Genomic DNA, 20977 nt, shown 5'->3' with positions numbered 1-20977 from the left:
AATTATGTGGTTTCATGAAAAGAGAAATATGAAATAGGGATGAGGAGCAGTGTGGCGAAGCAAAACGATCCGACTGTATCACAAACACGGGATTCGAGGGAATGAACGGAACAACAATAAATTCCTTAATATAATGAGCCAACAAAGAATCATGAGCACACACACAATGATAATAAAGTGAGCTGATAAATAAAGAATGCCGATGAATTAAATGATAAGATCGATGTATTAGATTAAACTAATCGTGCGGTAGCGATTAGCTGTCGAGGTTAGTCAGTGCCTCATACAAAATAACATATCAATCACAATAAACAAAACCGAGACATAATAATGATCAATCACGACAAAGTAAATGAATAGGTTACGTAAAGGAGGAGTGGAGGCGTGGCGCACACGAGAGGATACTTATCACATGACGGCTTCCTTCCTTCACTCTCATACCCAAGGAATGGTAGTGTTCCTCCTTGACTACCTCCTCGCCCCTTAGGCTCATCAACTCTACCTGCCCGCACATCACGCAGACACACACGCACACACCAATAACCGCTGTCCACTAACTACTAATAGTCAATAAATGTAGTTAATATGTAGACGACAGAACAATGACCCCTGTGGATGTTGTAAAGAGACCAGTGAAATACGTTCTTACTTTGAGGCTCAAACGCATTACTTTAACCACCGGAGGATCCTCCCCACTCTCTCTCCCTCTCTCTATCTCTCTCTCTCACCTGGGTGCGTCTCTTTCTCTCACCTGGGTGCGCCACCAGTACACTGTCTTGGTGGCGGGCGCCATGGGGTGGTCATTCACGTCGCCCACCACGACTACCACCACGTGGGAGGCGGCGCGACCACCAGCGTCAGACACCACCACCCGCACCTCTAGCCGCCTCTGCCTCTCCCTGTCCAGCGGCCTCACCGTCCACAGGCTCGCCCCGCCCCGCCCCGTCACCGCTTTCTCCTCCTGCTCCTCCTCCTCCACGCCTGGAAATGAAGCAGATTACAAACTGACACGAACCCTGTAAATGAAGCAGGTTAAGGAGACGAAGCCTGGAAATGAAGCAGGTTATAGAGACAAAATCTGAAATTGAAGGTTACAGATAGAAAAAAAAAAAAAAAAAAGAATAAATACATAGTTTGTGTAATCCTGACCTGTGGAATTAGGCTGATACACGAACTGCTTTAACGCCACACTTCCCCAGACTCTTGCACACTCCCAGCAACGTTCAGGAGAGCAACAACCTCAACCAGGAATACGGGCTTTTTAATGAAAGGTATACAATCTATTGTGACATAACGTAATGATGGTGATGTATGGTAAGTATATGTACATACATACATACATACATACACACACACACACACACACACACACACACACACGTCAGGCTCCCTCATCCATAGAGACCTGCATTAATTAGTATCGATGCATACAGAGGGGTGGGGTAATAAATAAATGGTAAAGAAAATTGCTCTCATGGTACAATATGAAAAAAATAACGACGCTGACATCTGAAGCGCACACACGCACGCACACACACACACACACACACACACACACACACACACACACACACACACACTTAACCAAGCGTCTCTGTACCTGCTCTCCCCTTCCGTTTCTATATTGAACGGACTTGAACGGCTTCAGAAGAGAAGCATCAAGACATCTACAAAAACTAAACTGGCTGACACTTCTGGTTTTCCTGTTTTTTTTTTATTTCTACTTTTTTTTTTAAGGGCGAGATCATGAGAATTTTGTTTATTTCATTAATTTAACTATTTTATTATTCTATTATTTTTTTTTGTGCATTTAGCCTGCCACTCTGACATGTGAAAAAAAAAATTACATGCTTTTCATTGTCAAGAACACCTTGATGCAAGTTCTAATTATCTTACAGGAAAAAGAAAATAATGGCGAGTCTATAAATGTTAAGTACCTTTGCCTGCCTGTAATGAGACAACAGTGCTACCTGCGGGAAACATCGTGATTAGGTAAAGTTTATGAACGTTTTTATTTATGTGATAGGAGGATTTATATTATATATTAAAGAGTTCCCCCTCATTGTAAAGCATTTGCAAACAATAATGATAACACGCACTGTACCAGAACAAACATCACAAGTCCCGGTCTCCACAGAAACCTTCACCTTTTTAATCTAAGAAACTCTTTGATGCAAGTACTATCTTTTAAAAAGCATAGTACTTCATCTTAACACTATCTAATCTGTAGCGAGACCCGTCCTACTAGCGTGAAATACCGTTAGTTAAGACTTTCGGTTCAAATTTATTTCCTAAGTATCATTGGCAGCACACATTTGTATACAGTACAGGGCTGTGAAGTTTTCATTCCATTAGGGATGATTCAAATATTTTCCCTGCGAGGGTATTGCACACCAGTGGTCATGTAGGTTTGTTAATTACTGTGATTGACGTGAATACAATATTTGCAGGCAATATCCGTGAAATGAGCACCGAATTAGCAGTGCGGGTCTCTCAGTCAGGCAATAACAGCGTATCTTTAAGTGTCGCTCCTTCCACGCTGCTGAACTTCACATTTCCATTTCCTTCAATACATAACCTTTCGAGAATCCTGAGTTAAGCAACTTTTATGTTTATTCTATATAGTTTCAAGTGTAGACACAGGTAAAAAATCACACACACACACACACACACACACACACACACACACACACTCATCTACCAGAGAAAAAGACAAACTTTAAATAAAAATGACGAACAGTATAATGTGCATTTGGGTAATGCGACAAAAAATAACGTTGAATAAAAATTACTGAAGAATAAATGTAAGAAAAAAATAAATAAAAGGTAAAAAAATCAATATAAAAACAAGCACAATTTAAAAAAAGAAAGAAAAAAAAGGAAAATCCGATTTGTTTTTAAGTGACCCTTTCCGAAATTAAGCCACAGGCGAAGCTATTTCCCTGCCGTCACGCTGGCGGTCGTCGCTACAACACGCACACACGGCTTTTCCTAACCCGCGCGGTAGTGTACCAGCGACAGCAAGGCATCAGAAACAAGGGCCTGTATTTTGAGACGCTCTGGACACTCATAACAACATAATTTAAAGGGCACAGAGTAATTGACTTTTCAAGGACGTTTTTTTCCTACTGGTGATGCTGAGTGTTTATGATACTATTGACAGAAACATATAAATAGCCTTGAAAACCACAGTGTACCTTGAGATGCTTGGAGTTATCATAGGGACTTGATTCAAAGGCCAGATGTGATTTATTAGGTCCTCGACAGTGTTTCTTTTTCCCCATTAATGATGCAGAGCCCTTGTGTAGAGTCATGATTGTAGCCTTGAAAACTGCAGTAAATTTCAGAAGAACGTGATGCAGACGGTGGAGATAAGGTGACACGTGAAGAGGTTGCTAATCGGGCCCTGAAGAATGCCCTGCTATTGATGATGCAGAGCGCTTGTTATACTGATTAAAAGTTATTATTGTTGCCTTGAAAATCACCGTTATCTTTCGAAAGCGCGCGTTAGAAATGAAGAGCGACAGGTGAAGAGGTGATTAATCGGGAGGTTTTCTTCCCACTAGTGATGTAGAACGCTTATTGTACTGTATAAAGTCATGATTGAAAAAACGCAGTAACTTTCAGGATAGCGTGTTAGAAGTGGTAGAGGTGAGAAAGTGCGCTGCTGAATGGACTGGGCGAAGGTCGTTTAGAGATTAAAATAGTAAGATGGACGCTAGTAATGGATGGACATGTTTTAATGGAATGGGTTTTGTGGGGAACAGCAAACAGGAGCAGCGTCTTACAGGGATGGCAGTGAACATTTACAGGAAACTAATGGATGCTAATGGAGAAACGAAATTTATGTTTATTCTGTATTCTGGAAATATGGTACGTACATTTCGGAAAGGAAATGGAAATGGTTGCAGTTAGTGTAGAAATTACGTAAGCTAATAAAATGGAAGATAGGATTCATTGGAATATCATTAAATTTTGCACTGCGATTTGAAATTTAGAAGAAAAAAAAGCAATAAAATTTGGAAATCATCAACACGCCATGAACGAAAAAAAATAAAAGTGAAAATCAAAATGAAAAATACATAATTAAAAGAAATAAAAAAAAAGGATACAAAATAAAAATTGATGATATTTACCTTTCGAATCACTCGCATTTACTATCTTTAATATCCCCTTTTTTTTTTAAACCTTAAAAAAAAAAAATACTGTGTAGCTGATCACGAACATCACTGTAATGGCCGACTGTTCTGCTGCTGCTGCTGCTCGTTCTTCCTCTGTGTTCTCCCTTTGATCTTCAGTGGAGTTACAAAGTCTAATGATCATGAATAATGACAGTCCGATAAATAATGCTGATAATAACCAGTCTGATAATAATGAAACTAATAATAATGAACAATAGTCTGATAATAATGAATGTGATAGTAATGAATAACGACAATGTATTAATAATGAACCTGGTAATAACAAATAATAACAATAATAAATTATAATAAATGATAATGATGACGTTCACGTTCACAGACAACATATATTTACACACGTACGCACATCGGTATCAATGCATATATCTCCATCAACAGCTGCAGGAATTTACATTAAAATCCCTGGTAAAATGTGATATTAACGCTCATACGTCAGGGCCAATACGTGTCGCGCGCCAGACTGCAGTGGTGAGCTGTGCTGGGAACACGTCCGCCTCGTCACCTTTTCATACCCTGCTGGTGGAGTGGCAGTTGCAGGTTTTCAAGAGACATTTAGCTACTTGGTTATATTTAATGTATTTGTTTTTCTTCCTTTTTCTTTTATTTATTTATTTATTTTTTATGGTATGTTTGAAATGTGCTTCTTGAATTTCTAACGTCGTGTTTTCATTCTTATTAACGGAAGTCAAGCTCGTGAACTGCTTGGTTTGACTGTAGATAGTTTAGTTTTGTATTGATTATATTCCATTTCCTGTTTTAACCACCACCACCACCACCACCACCACTGTCAGTACTGCCACTGCTGCTGCTACTACTACTACTACTACTAGTAGTAGTAGTACTACTACTACTACTAACACCATTACAATTTTCGTATACCACAATCACTGCTACTACTACTACTACTACTACTACTATTATTACTACTACTACTACTACTATTATTACTACTACTACTACTACCACCACCACCAACATGTACCCAAAGACGCGTCACTCACCAGACTCACGATGCAGCTCAACACTTTCCATGACATGTGGCGGGTTGGCGAGGTCCAGGGAGAAGGAGAAGGGCGGGCCGTGTCCCAGCGACCACACATCCCTGTCCGTGGCCCTCAGGATGCCCAGGAAGGTGGCTGGGGCGCCCTCGGGAACGTGGAAGACAGTGGGCGGCAGGAGGGTCGGCGCACAGTCATTGACATCTAGAACGCTGAGCGTGAGGGTGGCAGTGGAGGTGAGTGATGGCGTCCCGCGGTCCACAGCCAGTATCAGCGCCTCTGTTCTCGCCCCGTCAGGAGCCTCTCGGTCCAGTGGGCGTAGAAGTCTCACTCCGCCTCCCTCATCCACGCCCAGCGCCCCCCAGCCTCCCTCCACGCGATAATCCACGACGCCTCCTCCTCCCTGTGAAAGATATTGAGTCTTATCGACAAACTGCTACTCACCAGAAGGGCTGGAATAATGAAAAGGAGCGAGCAAGGTGAAATTCTTTACAGTTTTAATTGGTGATTCACTGTAACAGTCTTCATATATTTGCTTCCCGAGGGATACCATTCACTGTACCTCACGCCTCGCTCATAACGCATACCGTAGCTACAATACCGCAAAGTTCTTAGAGATGTGTGATGTTGAACAATCTTTTCCCTTGAGATGCATGGGGCGGAACAATCTTTCCCTTGGAGATGAGCGATGCTGAACAATCTCATACACGATACGGTTCTCAGTCCATATCGTTTATTCATCACCACCGCCATACTGTTCGGTGATGGATGCCAGATACGAAATGGAACAAATTTTTGCATTTCCCTTCAGATATCTAAGGCAGTGATTCGTAAATTGTGCGCCGTGACGATCATCAAAGTGCGCCACATAATTCTCCTAGAAAGCTGTGTGTTCTTATATCCGTGTCTTTTTAGTGAGCCTGCACTAAACTGACTACAGGGTTGGTGCGCCGTCAGAGTCTAGGATGTGCCTTAAATGCCCCACCGAGCAACATAGTTTGAGAACCACAACTGCTACACCTTGTAATCAGATCGCTAGTTCCGGGTAAATAGGAAGCTTTAAAAGATTAGACAAATTTATAGATGTGGATGATAGGTGGAAGGAAATATGTAGGCATGTTTTATAGATGGACTGCCACGTGGCTTCTTACAGCTTCCCTTATGTTCTAAATTATACATGTAAGAGAATGCCAGATGTCAACTCCTGCCTTCTCTAACCCCTTGTGATGTCAGTAATTAAGAACGCTACAAATTCGATATTCTTCCGACGCGCTCTCTAAGAACCTTGCTAAGCTCAACACATCGAAGGAACTACAGCGCGCTCTCTGGTATCAATATTTTCACCATACCAAACGACTTTTCCTCATAATTTTGGGTAATCCCCTTTACTCTTTACAGATTGGCACCTTCACTGGGACTTTTTTTATTCAGCCTTTTCGTTGCCCCTCACACATCACAGCCAGTCTGCTCAACACGCCACAGTTTCCCACATCCCGCTCAGTAACTTTTAACATACTAACACAGAGTTTACACCACCGCAACACCCCACACACCACAGCTATTGCACTGTCTGTCTGTCCGTCTGCCTGCCTCTGTCTGTTTCTACTTCTCTGCCAGCTTCTGTGTTCGTTTTGGTTTCTCTCTCTCTCTCTCTCTCTCTCTCTCTCTCTCTCTCTCTCTCTCTCTCTCTCTCTCTCTCTCTCTCTCTCTTTCCCTGCTGATCTCTTTCCCTATTTCTCAGTCGGTTTTTGTGTGTTTTTTTTTTTTCTGTTTGAAGTCTATTTCTGTTCCTTCTCTCCTCTCCTCTCCTCTCCTCTCCTCTCTCTCTCTCTCTCTCTCTCTCTCTCTCTCTCCCGAGGCAAGGCAATCGGCTGCACAGAGGGCGCGGCGTGAAGGCAGTCAAGCGAGGAAGCTGCATCACATTTCCACCAAAGAAAAGTGAGAGGCGAGTTATTCCTATTGAGTTCTCTAGCGTAGGAAATAGGTTGTCGCTGGCCTTTGCCCTCTCTCTCTCTCTCTCTCTCTCTCTCTCTCTCTCTCTCCCTCTCTCTCTCTGTCCCTTCGTCTCTATTTTGAAAGGAAGGAAGGAAAGGAAAGGGAAACTCACTCACGACGCAAAATCCTCGTAAAGTAGTCCCCCTTTAAATACATCCTCTCTACGTACGTTTTCTTTCCCTTACGCTCCCGCCCTTGTACGCTATAGGCAATGTATTTATTGTCCTTCCCTCCTTCTAAGGACCGCCAGTGACTTGTTTACCGGAAAGAGGGAGCATGTATTTCGTTCCCTTTCATCCCGCCAGCGCCGAACATTGCAACATTACGCGTTAGACTGTCAAGATCCTGCCGTTTCTTTCATTTCCGCTCCATTTAATCTTAGAGAGAGAGAGAGAGAGAGAGAGAGAGAGAGAGAGAGAGAGAGAGAGAGAGAGAGAGAGAGAGAGAGAGAGAGAATTATCCTAACTCGGTCTTGCATTGAATCTTAGAGCGAAGAGAAATAATAAGGAAAGAACAACTATGTATATGCTGATCCAGAGAGAGAGAGAGAGAGAGAGAGAGAGAGAGAGAGAGAGAGAGAGAGAGAGAGAGAGAGAGAGAATGGAATATGCTGAAATGCCTGGAAATTCTGCGTAGTCAAATTCCAGCCAAGCTACATATTGCAAATGCTAGGAGTGGAAAGTGAGGAGGGACGTGATGTGCTGCGCCTGCTAAAGAATCGCCGCGCCTCAAAAACACGGCGACAAATGTAACCTTTTAAGCCTCGCCAGCGTTTTGGGCTCCCGTGTCGTGTCGCGTCGTGTCGTGTCGTGTCGTGTCGTATTGGGTTGAGAGTGCAAAGTAAGAGGATGTTTATAGTGGAAGGGTTGCTGTTGTTGTTGTTGTTGTTGTTGTTACTTATATTATTACTGTTGCTGCTACTACTACTACTGTTATTGTTATTATTATTATTATTATTATTATTATTATTATTATTACTCTTATTATTATTATTATCATTATTATTATTATTATTATCATTATTATTATAGGAAAATTCTTGATGGTAGATTTTTTGGGGAGAATGAAAATAAAAATTGTGTATGTGTGTGTGTGTGTGTGTGTGTGTGTGTGTGTGTGTGTGTGTGTGTTATTTCATCTTTCAGTCTAGACACCTAGTCCCCTAGACACACACACACACACACACACACACACATAATTTGCATTTCACATGTACGTTTATGAAATTCAATTACGACTCTCGACAAATCATCAATAATTATGAGAAAATGTATTTTGATGAAGCTACACACTCATATACCTGCCTACCTAACTTAATCTAGCCGAAACACCCACCCAGACACCCACCTACCTACATACCTTGTACATTAAATCATCCATCCCGTGACACCTGAAATATTTTAAAAGTCATGTGATGGACTGGAGCGCGCGTCCCTCCCTGCCTGCCTGCCGCACTCCCGCAGCGCCCTCCGTAACTTTGACCGAGAGGAAATCCGTCGTAAGTTAGCCGAGGGAAAAATAATCTTAGTCATTAATCTCTGCGTAGTCCAGTGCTGGCTGCTTCTCCAACAATTTCAACTTCCCCCTCCCCCTCCTTCGCTGTGTGTTATATACGCGGGAGGAGAGAGAAAGAGAGAGAGAGAGAGGCGACCGCACCACACCACACCAAACACGCAAACTTTAACCAGAAGAATACTTCCTTATAAATGCACACCACTAAGTCTTGCGCTACTCCCGAGTGTCTCTTGTCTCACAGAGGAGTTACGAGGACGTGATGCTGCGGCTCTTGCCTCAACTCGTGCTCCTTCCACTTGAGGCGAAGACCAAGTAGTGCTAGTCTCGTTTGTTGGTGTGATTTCCCATGTTTTGCGGGTCGGGAAAAGAGGTAAGTGTGTTGGTAATCAGACATTCACGGGACACGTGTTGTGCTGTCTCATTGCCTTGTGCGTGTAAGCCTCAGTCTGTGCCGGGTTACCGATGTTCTCTCTCTCTCTCCAAGGACGCTGGGTATTTATTGCTCTAATTATCACAGTTACCATTCGTTGTGCTGGTTTGTGATTATGCTGCGTTTCCGAGTGTTCCATCCAAGGGCAGTGAATTTCTTATGTGTTTGCCTCTCTTATTAGCCACATTTCTTATGTGTTAACACTCAATGTTACACTTTTATAATGATCAAAGTGCGACGAACATCGACGGTGAGGTGTAGCAACAGAGTTCGTGTACAGCTGGGTGTGCCAACCCAAACTCAGGATATCTGGATTCTTCAAGAGACCAGACAGCGTCAATACAGTCTGAAGTGTTGGTCAGACATTCAGGTAGGCAGTTCCCTTGGATCAGTGGTTACCAAACTGAGGGTAAATTACTCGTACCTCCTTGGGATAATACAACAACTTTTCAGGGGTAATGGAGGGGAGACAGAAAAACAAAAGTTATTCTGGAAATGAAGACGACATTGCAGTGCCTGGCATTAGGGTAAAAAAAAAAAAAAAAAAAAAAATATATATATATATATATATATATATATATATATATATATATATATATATATATATATATATATATATATATATATATATATATATATATATATATATATATATATATATATATATATATATATATATATATATATATATATATATATATATATATATATATATATATATATATATATATATATATATATATATATATATATATATATATATATATATATATATTGTGGCAAGCCAAGAGTATTTTTGACAGGTATGTTTCAGGACACAGTCACTCAGTAATCCTGATCCCGACGTGTCCAGTACGTGTCACTCGCTGCCATATGTATTAATACAGACAACATTTTGTGGGAGGGGGTAGTACGCTTTAATGTGGAATGTTAAACTGGACAACAAGCTGAAAAAGTTTGGTGACCACTGCCTTAGATTGTTACACGATGACGTCACGAACTGGGAGGAGTCAGATGTAATCCACATAAAAACCCACGTTAGATGTTTATAGATGCAGATTCCCGGAGTGGAGGATTTTTTTCCAGTGCTATACACATCTCTGTACAATCTGTATATAATATATATATATATATATATATATATATATATATATATATATATATATATATATATATATATATATATATATATATATATATATATATATATATATATATATATAAAGAAAGAAGTCCTGAAAAGTGTTACTGTCCCTCACGAACATTGCATGGCGTCATCTTATTGTCGTCTTACTGTCTCTACATCCACGCAAATAGTGACAGTCGGTAGTGAGTGCAAGGCTGCTCCCGCTAGGCACTTCCACACGAGCAGAGCCGCTACGCCAGTCGATTCCAGCAACTTTCAGCAAAGCATTGTTATGACTGAGGACTTTCACATGCGGCGGCTCCAATCGCTTGTAGAATACAGTGCAGTTGTCCCGCAGGCAACTGGTATAGACAATCAATGGACGAAACAAGCTACCTCGTGTGGAAGGAAGAGAAACGGAGAGAAAGTGGTGGTTGTATGACTGACAGCTAACAGTGTGCCTGCAAATGGTTGTGTGACACTTGTGAATCTATTTGAGTATCTCTAGGCGATATTAATAAGAAAAACAATATAGAAATAAAAATACTCGTAAATAAATAAATGTTAATAAGCAAAAGTGAAATTACTCGCCTTACAACATTTTACTAAATTTGAGTAACTCCACAAGATACTAATAGGTAAAATAACAATACACGGACGAAAGTATTTGGATTATTTTACTTATTTTGACTTATTATTAAAAAAAAAAATATGATTAAGCGTACTAAAGCATTTTAATAGTTACAAACTTCTTTCTCGTAAGTCTTTTAAAATAACAGCTCTTCATTCTCACCAAGCGAATATATTTAGCTTGCAGAAAAAAATAAAAGCAAAATACATTAATGCGCCTTAACTATTGAATTACTTCTTTCGCTGTAAGTGGTGTCTTTCTAAATTACAACCCTTCATTATCACCAAACCATTATATCTAGCTTAGAGATAAACTAAACTAATTAATGAGTAAAGAAAAAAAAAAAACGAAAACACAAGCACTGAAACATTTTAACAATTACTCCTTTTGCTTCAAGTGGCGTGTTTCAAAATCGTACTCCTTATTTTCTCCAAACCATTATATTTAACTTAGAGAGGAACTAAAACAATTAATGAGCAAAAAATAAGATTACACGCTCTAAAACATTTCAACGGTTACCTTCTTTATATTATATCTTCCGAAATTACTCCCTTCATTTTCACCAAGCCGTTATATTTAGATTGGAGGAAAACTGAAACGCTCAAAAGAAAATAAATTACGCCAGAAAAGGAGGACAAGAAGACAAATGACGGAGAGAGAGAGAGAGAGAAAAAAAAAAAAAAAGAAAACGGAAAAGAAAACGAGTGAAATAAACTGAAGGAAACTCCAACTTGGGTCAGCTTACTGTAAAGGGAGACAAAAGCACTCAAAAAGAAATAAATCACAACAAGAAAAGGAAGAAAACGAAAAATAAATATATATCGCAGAGATGGAACAGTTAAAGAAGACGAAGACGAAGAGTGAAACGAGAGTGAGAGTGAGAAAGTGAATAAAGAAAAGGGATGAGAAAGGAGGTTAAAAATATTCAGAACGGAACATCAGGAATATTATAACCAGCAACATTCTAGCCGGCAACACTTAGCAGTCCACCACCACCGCCACCACCACCACCACCGCCACTTCCGCCACCACCACGACACAAGCCACACTGTTTTTGCCTCCGCTAGTTATTTAATAGAAGAGAAAAATTGCTCCCCATATGACACAGCGGAGAGCAATTTTTTTAATGTTAACTCCGGGGGGGAAAAAAGCGCACTTTGTATTTAAAAGGAGAGAATAGTTTCAAAATTTCTGGCACATTTTCGTGTAATTCTCGATATTAGTTGAGGTAAAAAAAAAAAAAAAAAAAAAAAAAAAAAAAAATATTATATATATATATATATATATATATATATATATATATATATATATATATATATATATATATATATATATATATATATATATATATATATATATATATATATGGAGGGAAACATTGCCTTAATTTTGTCAGTAATAAATGTACAGTGAATTTTTCATTACTGTTTTGAAATATTGTTATTTTTTTACTATTTTCGTAACAAGAGAATCAGACAAGATCATAAAACAAACGTGTGGGAGAAGAGGAGGAGAATAAGAACAAAAAAAACAAGAGCAAGAAGGAAAGAACGAGAACAAGGATAATAAGAACAAGAACAACAAGAACAGCTAGAAAACGAAGAAGAAAAAAAAAGAGAAAAGGTTACTTAAATCTCACATAAAAAAAAAAAAATAAATAAAATGAGAAGCCAGGGAACGAATAAACCAGCTCCTAACAAGACATTTCAGATACAAACAACTTCCTCCTAAGACTGACAACACCATTCTATGCACAGAGGCGGCTCAGTCAGACATGCGAGGACCCCCCCCCCCCCACACACACAAACACATGGGGCTTTGATGCTAATGATACCCTGAAAATCCCATGCACACATACACGGCCAATGCACGGATAACGAAGACCCATCAGAGAGGAGGAACAAAGACAGACGGAGGGTGAGCTGGCACAAATAAAGGCCATGCAGAGAGAGAGAGAGAGAGAGAGAAGGGACAAGAGCAGTATATAGTTCAAATACACTGATGGGTAAGTAAGGATGCAGGCTGGCCAAGTGAAGTGTAAGGATGTTTACTAGAGGACGGAAAGCTGAGTATATACAAGGAATAAGTATTGAGATGCTGAACAACACACACACACACACACACACACACACACACACACACACACACACACACATAGATGCCTGATACAAAACAATTTATACAAGTAAGAAAGAGTAAAATTATTCTGAGAGTTAGGCATGTCAGAGAGAGAGAGAGAGAGAGAGAGAGAGAGAGAGAGAGAGAGAGAGAGAGAGAGAGAGAGAGAGGAGAGAGAGAGAGAGAGAGAGATGAGAGAGAGAGAGAGAGAGAGAGAGAGAAATTTCGACACAGGTAGGTATATATACATACAGACAATGAAAGAAAAGTGTAAAGAGAAAGAACAAATCCAGAGACAAACACACAAATAAGGAGACAAAGAGAGGTTAAACACGGAATATAAACATACATAACTAGTGTGTGTGTGTAGGCGAGCGAGCCAGCGAGAGAGAGAGAGAGAGAGAGAGAGAGAGAGAGAGAGAGAGAGAGAGAGAGAGAGAGAGAGAGAGAGAGAGAGAGAGAGAGAGAGAGAGAGAGAGAGAGAGAGAGAGAGACCGACCCTTCACTTTAGTCTTTCTCTGTCTTTTTCGCAACACTCAATCTTGCTTTCAAAAAATGCTAATTAATTCTTTTCTCCTTTCTCAAATTCGTTCCCTTTCTCTCCCCCCTCTCTCTCTCTCTCTCTCTCTCTCTCTCCTCTCTCTCTCTCTCTCTCTCCTCTCTCTCTCTCTCTCTCTCTCTCTCTCTCTCTCTCTCTGGCAGGCCATTCCCAGTGAGACAGAGAACTGACCATATATACAAATATTTCAAAAGTATTAATTCTTTTCTTTGCGTCTTGTTGTCTGGGATTAGTGAAGAGAATGGCAAGAGCAAGAGCAAGAGAGAGAGAGAGAGAGAGAGAGGAGAGAGAGAGAGAGAGAGAGAGAGAGAGAGAGAGGAGAGAGAGAGAGAGAGGAGAGAGAGGAGAGAGAGAGAGAGAGAGAGTAAAAGAAAACCGAAAAAAAAACAAGCTCCTTTTCTTTGATCCTGATAAACTTCAACTAATCCTTCATTATTTTCCTTCCTTCTGTTCCTCATCCTTCTCTCGCCTTGTGTAACTCCCTCTAATCCATCCTAGCCTTATCAAAGTTTGCTATCTTACTGATCTCGCCTATGTCTTACCCTGGCCTCTCAAACGCTACAGCAAAGGTCAGGGTTTTACTCATCTTCCCATGATCTCATTTATTATATAATTTTCATATGCAAATGTATCATTATCATACTCTTTTTGTCTATCGTATGTTTTTTTTAACGCTATCGTGCGCATTCTTTGTCATGCGAGGGGCGTTGTTATCGTACGCATTCTGATTTCTCGTTCTGTTTTATCCCTTAAGCTATTTTCGTACGAATTTCGATATTATGGTATACTTATGGTAAGAAATCAAGTAATGTCCAGTACTCGCCCTCATATTCTTAAACGGATTGGTAAAATGCATGAGACAAATTCAATAAAGGTTGTTAGTGCCAAGTCATTACGGAGCTTTAAGTTTAAAGGAAGATTATATAAAGTTATGAACAAGAATAGTAGTTGGGTCCGTATAATCAAGAAGAAACAAGAAGAAAAAAAAAACACCCATGAAACACGACATCATCTGTATGACCTTTGAAAATAGTCCTTATGAGAGATGATTTTTTTTTTTACTATCACCATCATTGTCACACAGAGGGGAGTTCAAGGGTGTTTTCATGATTTTACGTAGTAATAGTTTAACAAGGATCATCGGGGAAAAAAAAAAAAAAAACTAAAGAAAAACCCGACTAGTTTATCTACATGGCCTTTGAAAACCGTCCCCTATGAGAACATAAGAACATAAGAAATAAGGGAAGCTGCAAGAAGCGACCAGGCTTACACGTGGCAGTCCCTGTATGAAACACTCCTACCTATTTCCACCTATCATCCCCATCCATAAACTTGTCTAATCTTCTCTTAAAGCTCTCTAGTGTCCTAGCACTAACTACATGATTACTGAGTCCGTTCCACTCATCTACCACTCTATTCGAGAACCAATTTTTTCCTATCTCCTTCCTAAACCTAAATTTTTCAAGCTTGAACCCGTTATTTCTTGTTCTACCCTGGTTGCTGATCCTAAGAATTTTGCTTACATCTCCCTTGTTATAACCCTTATACCACTTAAAGACCTCTATCAGGTCCCCTCTTAACCTACGTCCTCTCTAGAGAATGTAAATTTAACCGCTTCAGCCTCGCTTCGTAAGGAATACTCCTCATCCCCTGTATCCTTTTAGTCATTCTCCTCTGTACTGATTCTAATAGACCTATATCTTTCCTGTAATGTGGGGGACCAGAACTGCACAGCGTAGTCTAGATGAGGTCTGACCAGCGCCAAGTATAACTTTAATATTACCTCCGGCCTTCTACTTTTAACACTCCTAAAAATGAATCCTAGTACCCTATTTGCCTTGTTTCTGGCTTCTATGCATTGTTTCCCTAGACGGAGTTCAGAGCTAACTATAACTCCTAAATCTTTCTCGTACTCTGTACCTACCAGAGTTTGGGTGTTTAATGTGTACCTATTGTGTGGGTTTCCTCTACCCTACGCTAAGCACTTTGCATTTATTGATATTAAATTGCATTTTGCCATCTATCCGTCCATTCATTCATTCTATCTAAGTCTGTCTGCAAGGCGATGGCATCCGCTTCTGACCTAATTAATCTACCTATCTTTGTGTCATCCGCAAATTTACTAACATCGCTATTAATTCCACTATCCAAGTCATTGATATATATTAGAAATAATAATGGCCCTAATACTGATCCCTGTGGCACCCCACTAATGACATGACCCCACTCGGATTTCGAGCCGTTTATTAGCACTCTCTGTCGCCTGTTACCAAGCCATGACCCTATCCAACCTAACACCTTCCCATCTATCCCGTGCGCCCTAACCTTTCTCAGGAGCCTTTGATGGGGCACCTTGTCGAATGCTTTACTAAAGTCCAGATATAAGATATCATAACTATCTCCATTATCTACTGCCTCGTACACCTTACTGTAAAAACTTAACAAGTTTGTCAGGCAAGACTTCCCCTTCGTGAAGCCATGCTGTGACTGATTTATCAAGTTATGTTTGTCTAAATGTTCCCTAATGTTCCTGGCTATTATTGACTCTAACATTTTACCTACAACTGAAGTTAAGCTGACCGGTCTATAATTAGACGCTAAAGTTTTATCCCCTTTCTTAAAGATGGGTACTACATTAGCCTGCCTCCACATTTCTGGTACCTCACCCGACTCCAGTGATTTCCTAAAGACAGAAACTAACGGCTCACTAATAATCCTTTTACATTCCTTCAGTACTCTGGGATATATTTCATCAGGTCCTGGTGACTTGAACTTTTTTAGCCTATCTATCTCCTGCTCCACTATCTCCCTAGTTATGGAAATATCCGTCAGCTTCTCATACTCATCTGCTCTAAACACCTGTTCACTATCTGGCATATCCTGCATGTTTTCCTGAGTGAAGACAGTTAAAAAATAATCATTCAGAAGTTTACTAATCTCCTCCCCAGAACTAACCAGCTCCCCATCTGCTGCCTTTAATGGACCTACAGTATCCTTATTTTTCGTCCTGTATACCTGATAAAATCCCTTGGGGTCCGTCTTCGCCTGGCTGGCTACCTTTAATTCATAATTTTCCTTAGCTTTCCTCGTTAACTTCCTGACTGTTCTAACTAATTCATTATACTGTGTCCTTAAAACTTCCTCACCTGCCCTTAATCTCTTATATATACTTCTCTTACGCCCTATATAATGCTTTAACCTAGCAGTCATCCATTTAGGGTCATTTTTTTGTGATCTTATTGTTTTATACGGGATATTTGCTAATTGACCTGTATGAACTTTATCTACGAAATATTTATACAATTCATCTACATTTACTTCACCTAAACCCCTCATCTCGTTCCCTACCATCCTCTCCCCTCCCTCATCAACTCTCCTCGACCTTACCTCTCTCATTTCAGCATGACCTGACTTTCCAACATACTCACGCCTATCTCCCCCCTTCCTCTTTCCTCCTCCCTTCTGGAGCCTCACAGTAATTTCAGAAGAATACACAATCACTCCTATCATTATCAAACAGTGGGGATTTTAAGGGTGTTCTGATTCTAGTGACTGTTTAGTAAGGCCCTCTCGTATTAATAATGAGAAAAACATCCATGAAAAATATTCCTTATGAGAGAGGCAGGCATTTCAGAAATTTTTACACAATCATTCCTATCATTATTACACAGTGGGAGTTTTAAGGGTAATTTCTTGATTCTAGTGGAAGTTGAACAAGAATTCCGTATCATCAATGAGACAGAGAGAGAGAGAGAGAGAGAGAGAGAGAGAGAGAGAGAGAGAGAGAGAGAGAGATGAGAGAGAGAGAGAGAGAGAGAGAGAGAGAGAATTATAAACAGTTCTGAAACGTTATCTTAACATTTCTATCATTATCACACAACTGGGATTTCAAAGGTGCTTTCACGATTCTAGTGACAATTTAACAAGGATTCTGTTATTATTAAAACCCGTCTGGTCATCTCTATGGCTTTCGAAAATCGTCCTTATATGAGAGAAGCAAGCATTTCAGAAGACTTTACACCATCATTCCTATCATTATTATACTATTTCCACTATCAACCTTACCACTATCACATTCCCTTCACCACTACCACCATTACTACCACCACCACCACTCCCTGATCCCTCCTTCCTACACGCCTCCTCGTAAGTGTGTTGTCACGCGGACCAAAATTTCCACTCCAGGGTTTGCAGAGCCGCGTCCCAAGAGGAAAAATACTAATATGATAATTGAGGAGCACGAGGAAGCGGCGGCGGCGGCGGCGGCGGAGGTGATGACGGTGGTGGCGGAGGTAGTCGTGGTGGTGGTGGAGGTGGTGGTGGTGGAAGCAGGGAAGGGGAATTAGAGAAAAAGAAAATGGTGAGATTTAAGAAAACGCCTGCGAGCGGGCTTAGTGCAAACACACACACGCACGCATATACGCACACACATATATATATATACACACACACATGTGAGAGAGAGAGAGAGAGAGAGAGAGAGAGAGAGAGAGAGAGAGAGAGAGAGAGAGAGAGAGAGAGAGAGAGAGAGAGAGAGAGTAAATACAATAACAATAAACCAGCCAAAATAATGACAGGAGGTAAAAACACAAAATAACTAAAAGCATGACATTAATATCACCTCCCTTCCTATTCCCTCCCTACTTTCTCCTCTTTACTCTTTGCTAACTTACTTTCCTCTACCCACTCCCTTTTCCTCCCCTCCCTTCCCTTTACCACTATTTACGAGTTAGATGCATGGGGAACGTAAAGCACTCCTCACTTCCCCTTACAAAACCTCAAATCACTTCCACTCTTCTTCCCTCGTGTTCTTATTCTCTTCCCATTCCTTCCCTTCTTGAGCATGACTGTCTGCCTTCATTCTCTCGCTTCTCGCCCTTCCACCTCGCTCCCTTCATCCCTATTCACTCTTAATACCCCAAGACCTGTCCACTCCCTGCTATTTTCACTTCTATCCACCATTTCTCTTCTACTTATTCCCTTTTCCTCTCCTTCCACCTCGGGTTCTACACCTATTTTCTCTCTTAGTGCATCAAGACTTTCCCATTCCCGACTTCTTTCACTTCCTATCCCATCACTTGTTCTTCATTCACATTTACTCTTTGCTAACGTACTTTTCTTTACGCATTCCCCTTTCCTCTCTTTCCCTTTACATTATTTACGAAGAAGGTATACTGGAAAACGTCAAAATAATCCTCCTTCTTCTTCCTTCGTATTCTCATCCTTCTCCCATTCCTCGCCCTGCAGCACCTGACCGCCTGGCTTCAGTGCTCCCTCCTCTCCCATCCACCTCGCTCCCTGTATTCTATTCCCTCCCTGCGTCTGGCTACGAATCCGCGGAGCCTTATTCGAATCCAGGTTGAGGCAGTTGGCGTACAGGTCAACCCAGTCATTCATTCTTTCTTTGTTATTTTTAAGTAAGAGGGGTACTGGCAAGGGCTGGTGGGTAAATGAATACTTGGGGTAACACGGGGAAGGTAAACTGTGGAAACCCAAATTCACAGTGGCCTTGTGTCTCTTGTACTTCAGGGAATCTACGGGTGCTTGTCACTTGGTGCTGGGGAGGATGGACTACAGGCTTCGTTAAGACAGTATGTGGACCCGCACACACTAATATATTGCTCATTGCAATATATTGCAATGCTGTAATTGTTGTGTGTGTGTGTGTGTGTGTGTGGTGAGGTGCCTGGCGGAGCCAGGCACCTCACCACACACACACACACACAACTATTACTACTTTCACTACTACTACACTCCCTCACACATTTCCATTCCTCATTTATTCCTCCTCCTCCTACTACTACATTCTACGCATTTCAGTTTGAGAAATACCTGGAAATGGCCGGAAGGCCCTGGAAACTGAGGGAAATATTGGCGAGGAGATACGGGGAGGAAGGAGGGAAGGTCTGGGTCCTGATGGTGATGGTGGGCGCTCTGAACGGGGCTTCAGCCTTCAATTTATTTAAGTCTTATTTGAGGCATTTTTGGGATTATTTATCTATTTTCGCGATTAATTCCAGCTTTTGTTCACGTCTGAGTCTGGAAACACCCCGAGGTTCAGCTAAATATTGATGTACAGACAGAAAGGGAGGCAGGGAAAATGTTCGTCTCGGTCCTCATATATACGTAACTAATTTGATTTTGAAAATCACGGGAAGAAAGAAGACGCCCAGACTGGAGTGCACTAAATATTCTGACTTGTCATATACTTTAACTAATACCTCGAATATCAGTATATTTCCAGCCTTAGTAATAATAAAGGAAAATCCGAAAAACAACCTGTAACTTTTAAGAACGGTGCTACAAAAACATTACAATATCGACAGAGAAAACACAGCCAGACTAGGTTATATTACATATTCCGAATACAAAAAATTTTCACTTTCTAGGTAAACAAAGAAAACAGAGATTCTTCGTCGTATAAAGAAAATAAATTTTCAAATCCAGCAACGGACTTATTTTAAATTTGAAAGTACGAATTACTACACTAATCTTATTGGATATTATTACTTGCTATACATTTCTTATATTTTTTAGGTCTCAGATTAAGTGCCAAAACAATCCTAGGCGTACTAATAACAAAAATGAAAATAAATAAAATGACTGCTATTTTTTTCGAGAAACAAAACCACCTCCTCCTCTTCCTTCCCCCTCATACTCCTCCAGTCCCCTCCTCCTTCTCCTCCTCCTCCTCCTGCTCCTCCCGAGTCCAGAAAACACCTGGAATCACCTGTAAAACCCTGAAAATTACGCTAAATATTGAGGATGAGAGACGGGAAATTGTTACCTTAGCAGCGCGCCAGGGCTTGGCGGGGCGGGGCAGGGTTGGGGCTCCAAGGATACCGTGGTGTGTGTGGTGGTGTGGTGGTGTATTGTGGTAGTGATAACAATGCACTCCCACCCACTTGGTTGAAACACTGCCCTGTGTGTGTGTGTGTGTGTGTGTGTGTATTGGGGAAGCACCAATCAGAGACGTCCCAAAGCTTTATAATTGGTATTTAACTGTTTGACTGCCACTTGGCACACCTTTTCCTAATTACCAATTCCTCTTAGATATATCTAATTGTTTTGTAGCCCAATCCAATCTTTAAACTGGGTAGGGATTGCAAAATCTATTCTTTTCACCCATAACTTTCTTGCAGATACTTATAAAGATTTCATACACTGCATATGGTGATAATTGTCTCGTATCAAAGTGAAAGGGTTAAAGCAATACTTTTATATAGGTCAGGAGGACTATATGAACTGTGTGTGTGTGTGTGTGTGTGTGTGTGTGATGGGCGCTAGTTTAAAGTAGTAGTAGTAGTAGTAGTAGTAGTAGTAGTAGTAGTAGTAGTAGTAGTAGCAGCAGTAGTAGTAGTAGTAGTCTATCTCTACATATACCAGGGCAGCAATTACTCCAC

General features: G+C 40.6%; 1 protein-coding gene across 1 annotated transcript in view; it reads right to left on the bottom strand.

The window, feature by feature from the left end:
• Nucleotides 1-20977, bottom strand: part of LOC135107506 (putative neural-cadherin 2) — a 97053-nt gene that overhangs the window by 21149 nt on the left and 54927 nt on the right. The window contains exons 7-8 of the mRNA XM_064017458.1: nucleotides 5204-5603; nucleotides 752-981 (exon numbers count right to left, since the gene is read on the bottom strand). Of these exons, the coding sequence (XP_063873528.1) occupies nucleotides 752-981; nucleotides 5204-5603 (630 nt within the window). The remainder of the gene's footprint in view (nucleotides 1-751; nucleotides 982-5203; nucleotides 5604-20977) is intronic.

Source organism: Scylla paramamosain, chromosome 2, assembly GCF_035594125.1.
Source record: "Scylla paramamosain isolate STU-SP2022 chromosome 2, ASM3559412v1, whole genome shotgun sequence".
Lineage (NCBI taxonomy): Eukaryota > Metazoa > Arthropoda > Malacostraca > Decapoda > Portunidae > Scylla > Scylla paramamosain.
This window is presented reverse-complemented; position numbering and strand designations above follow the sequence as displayed.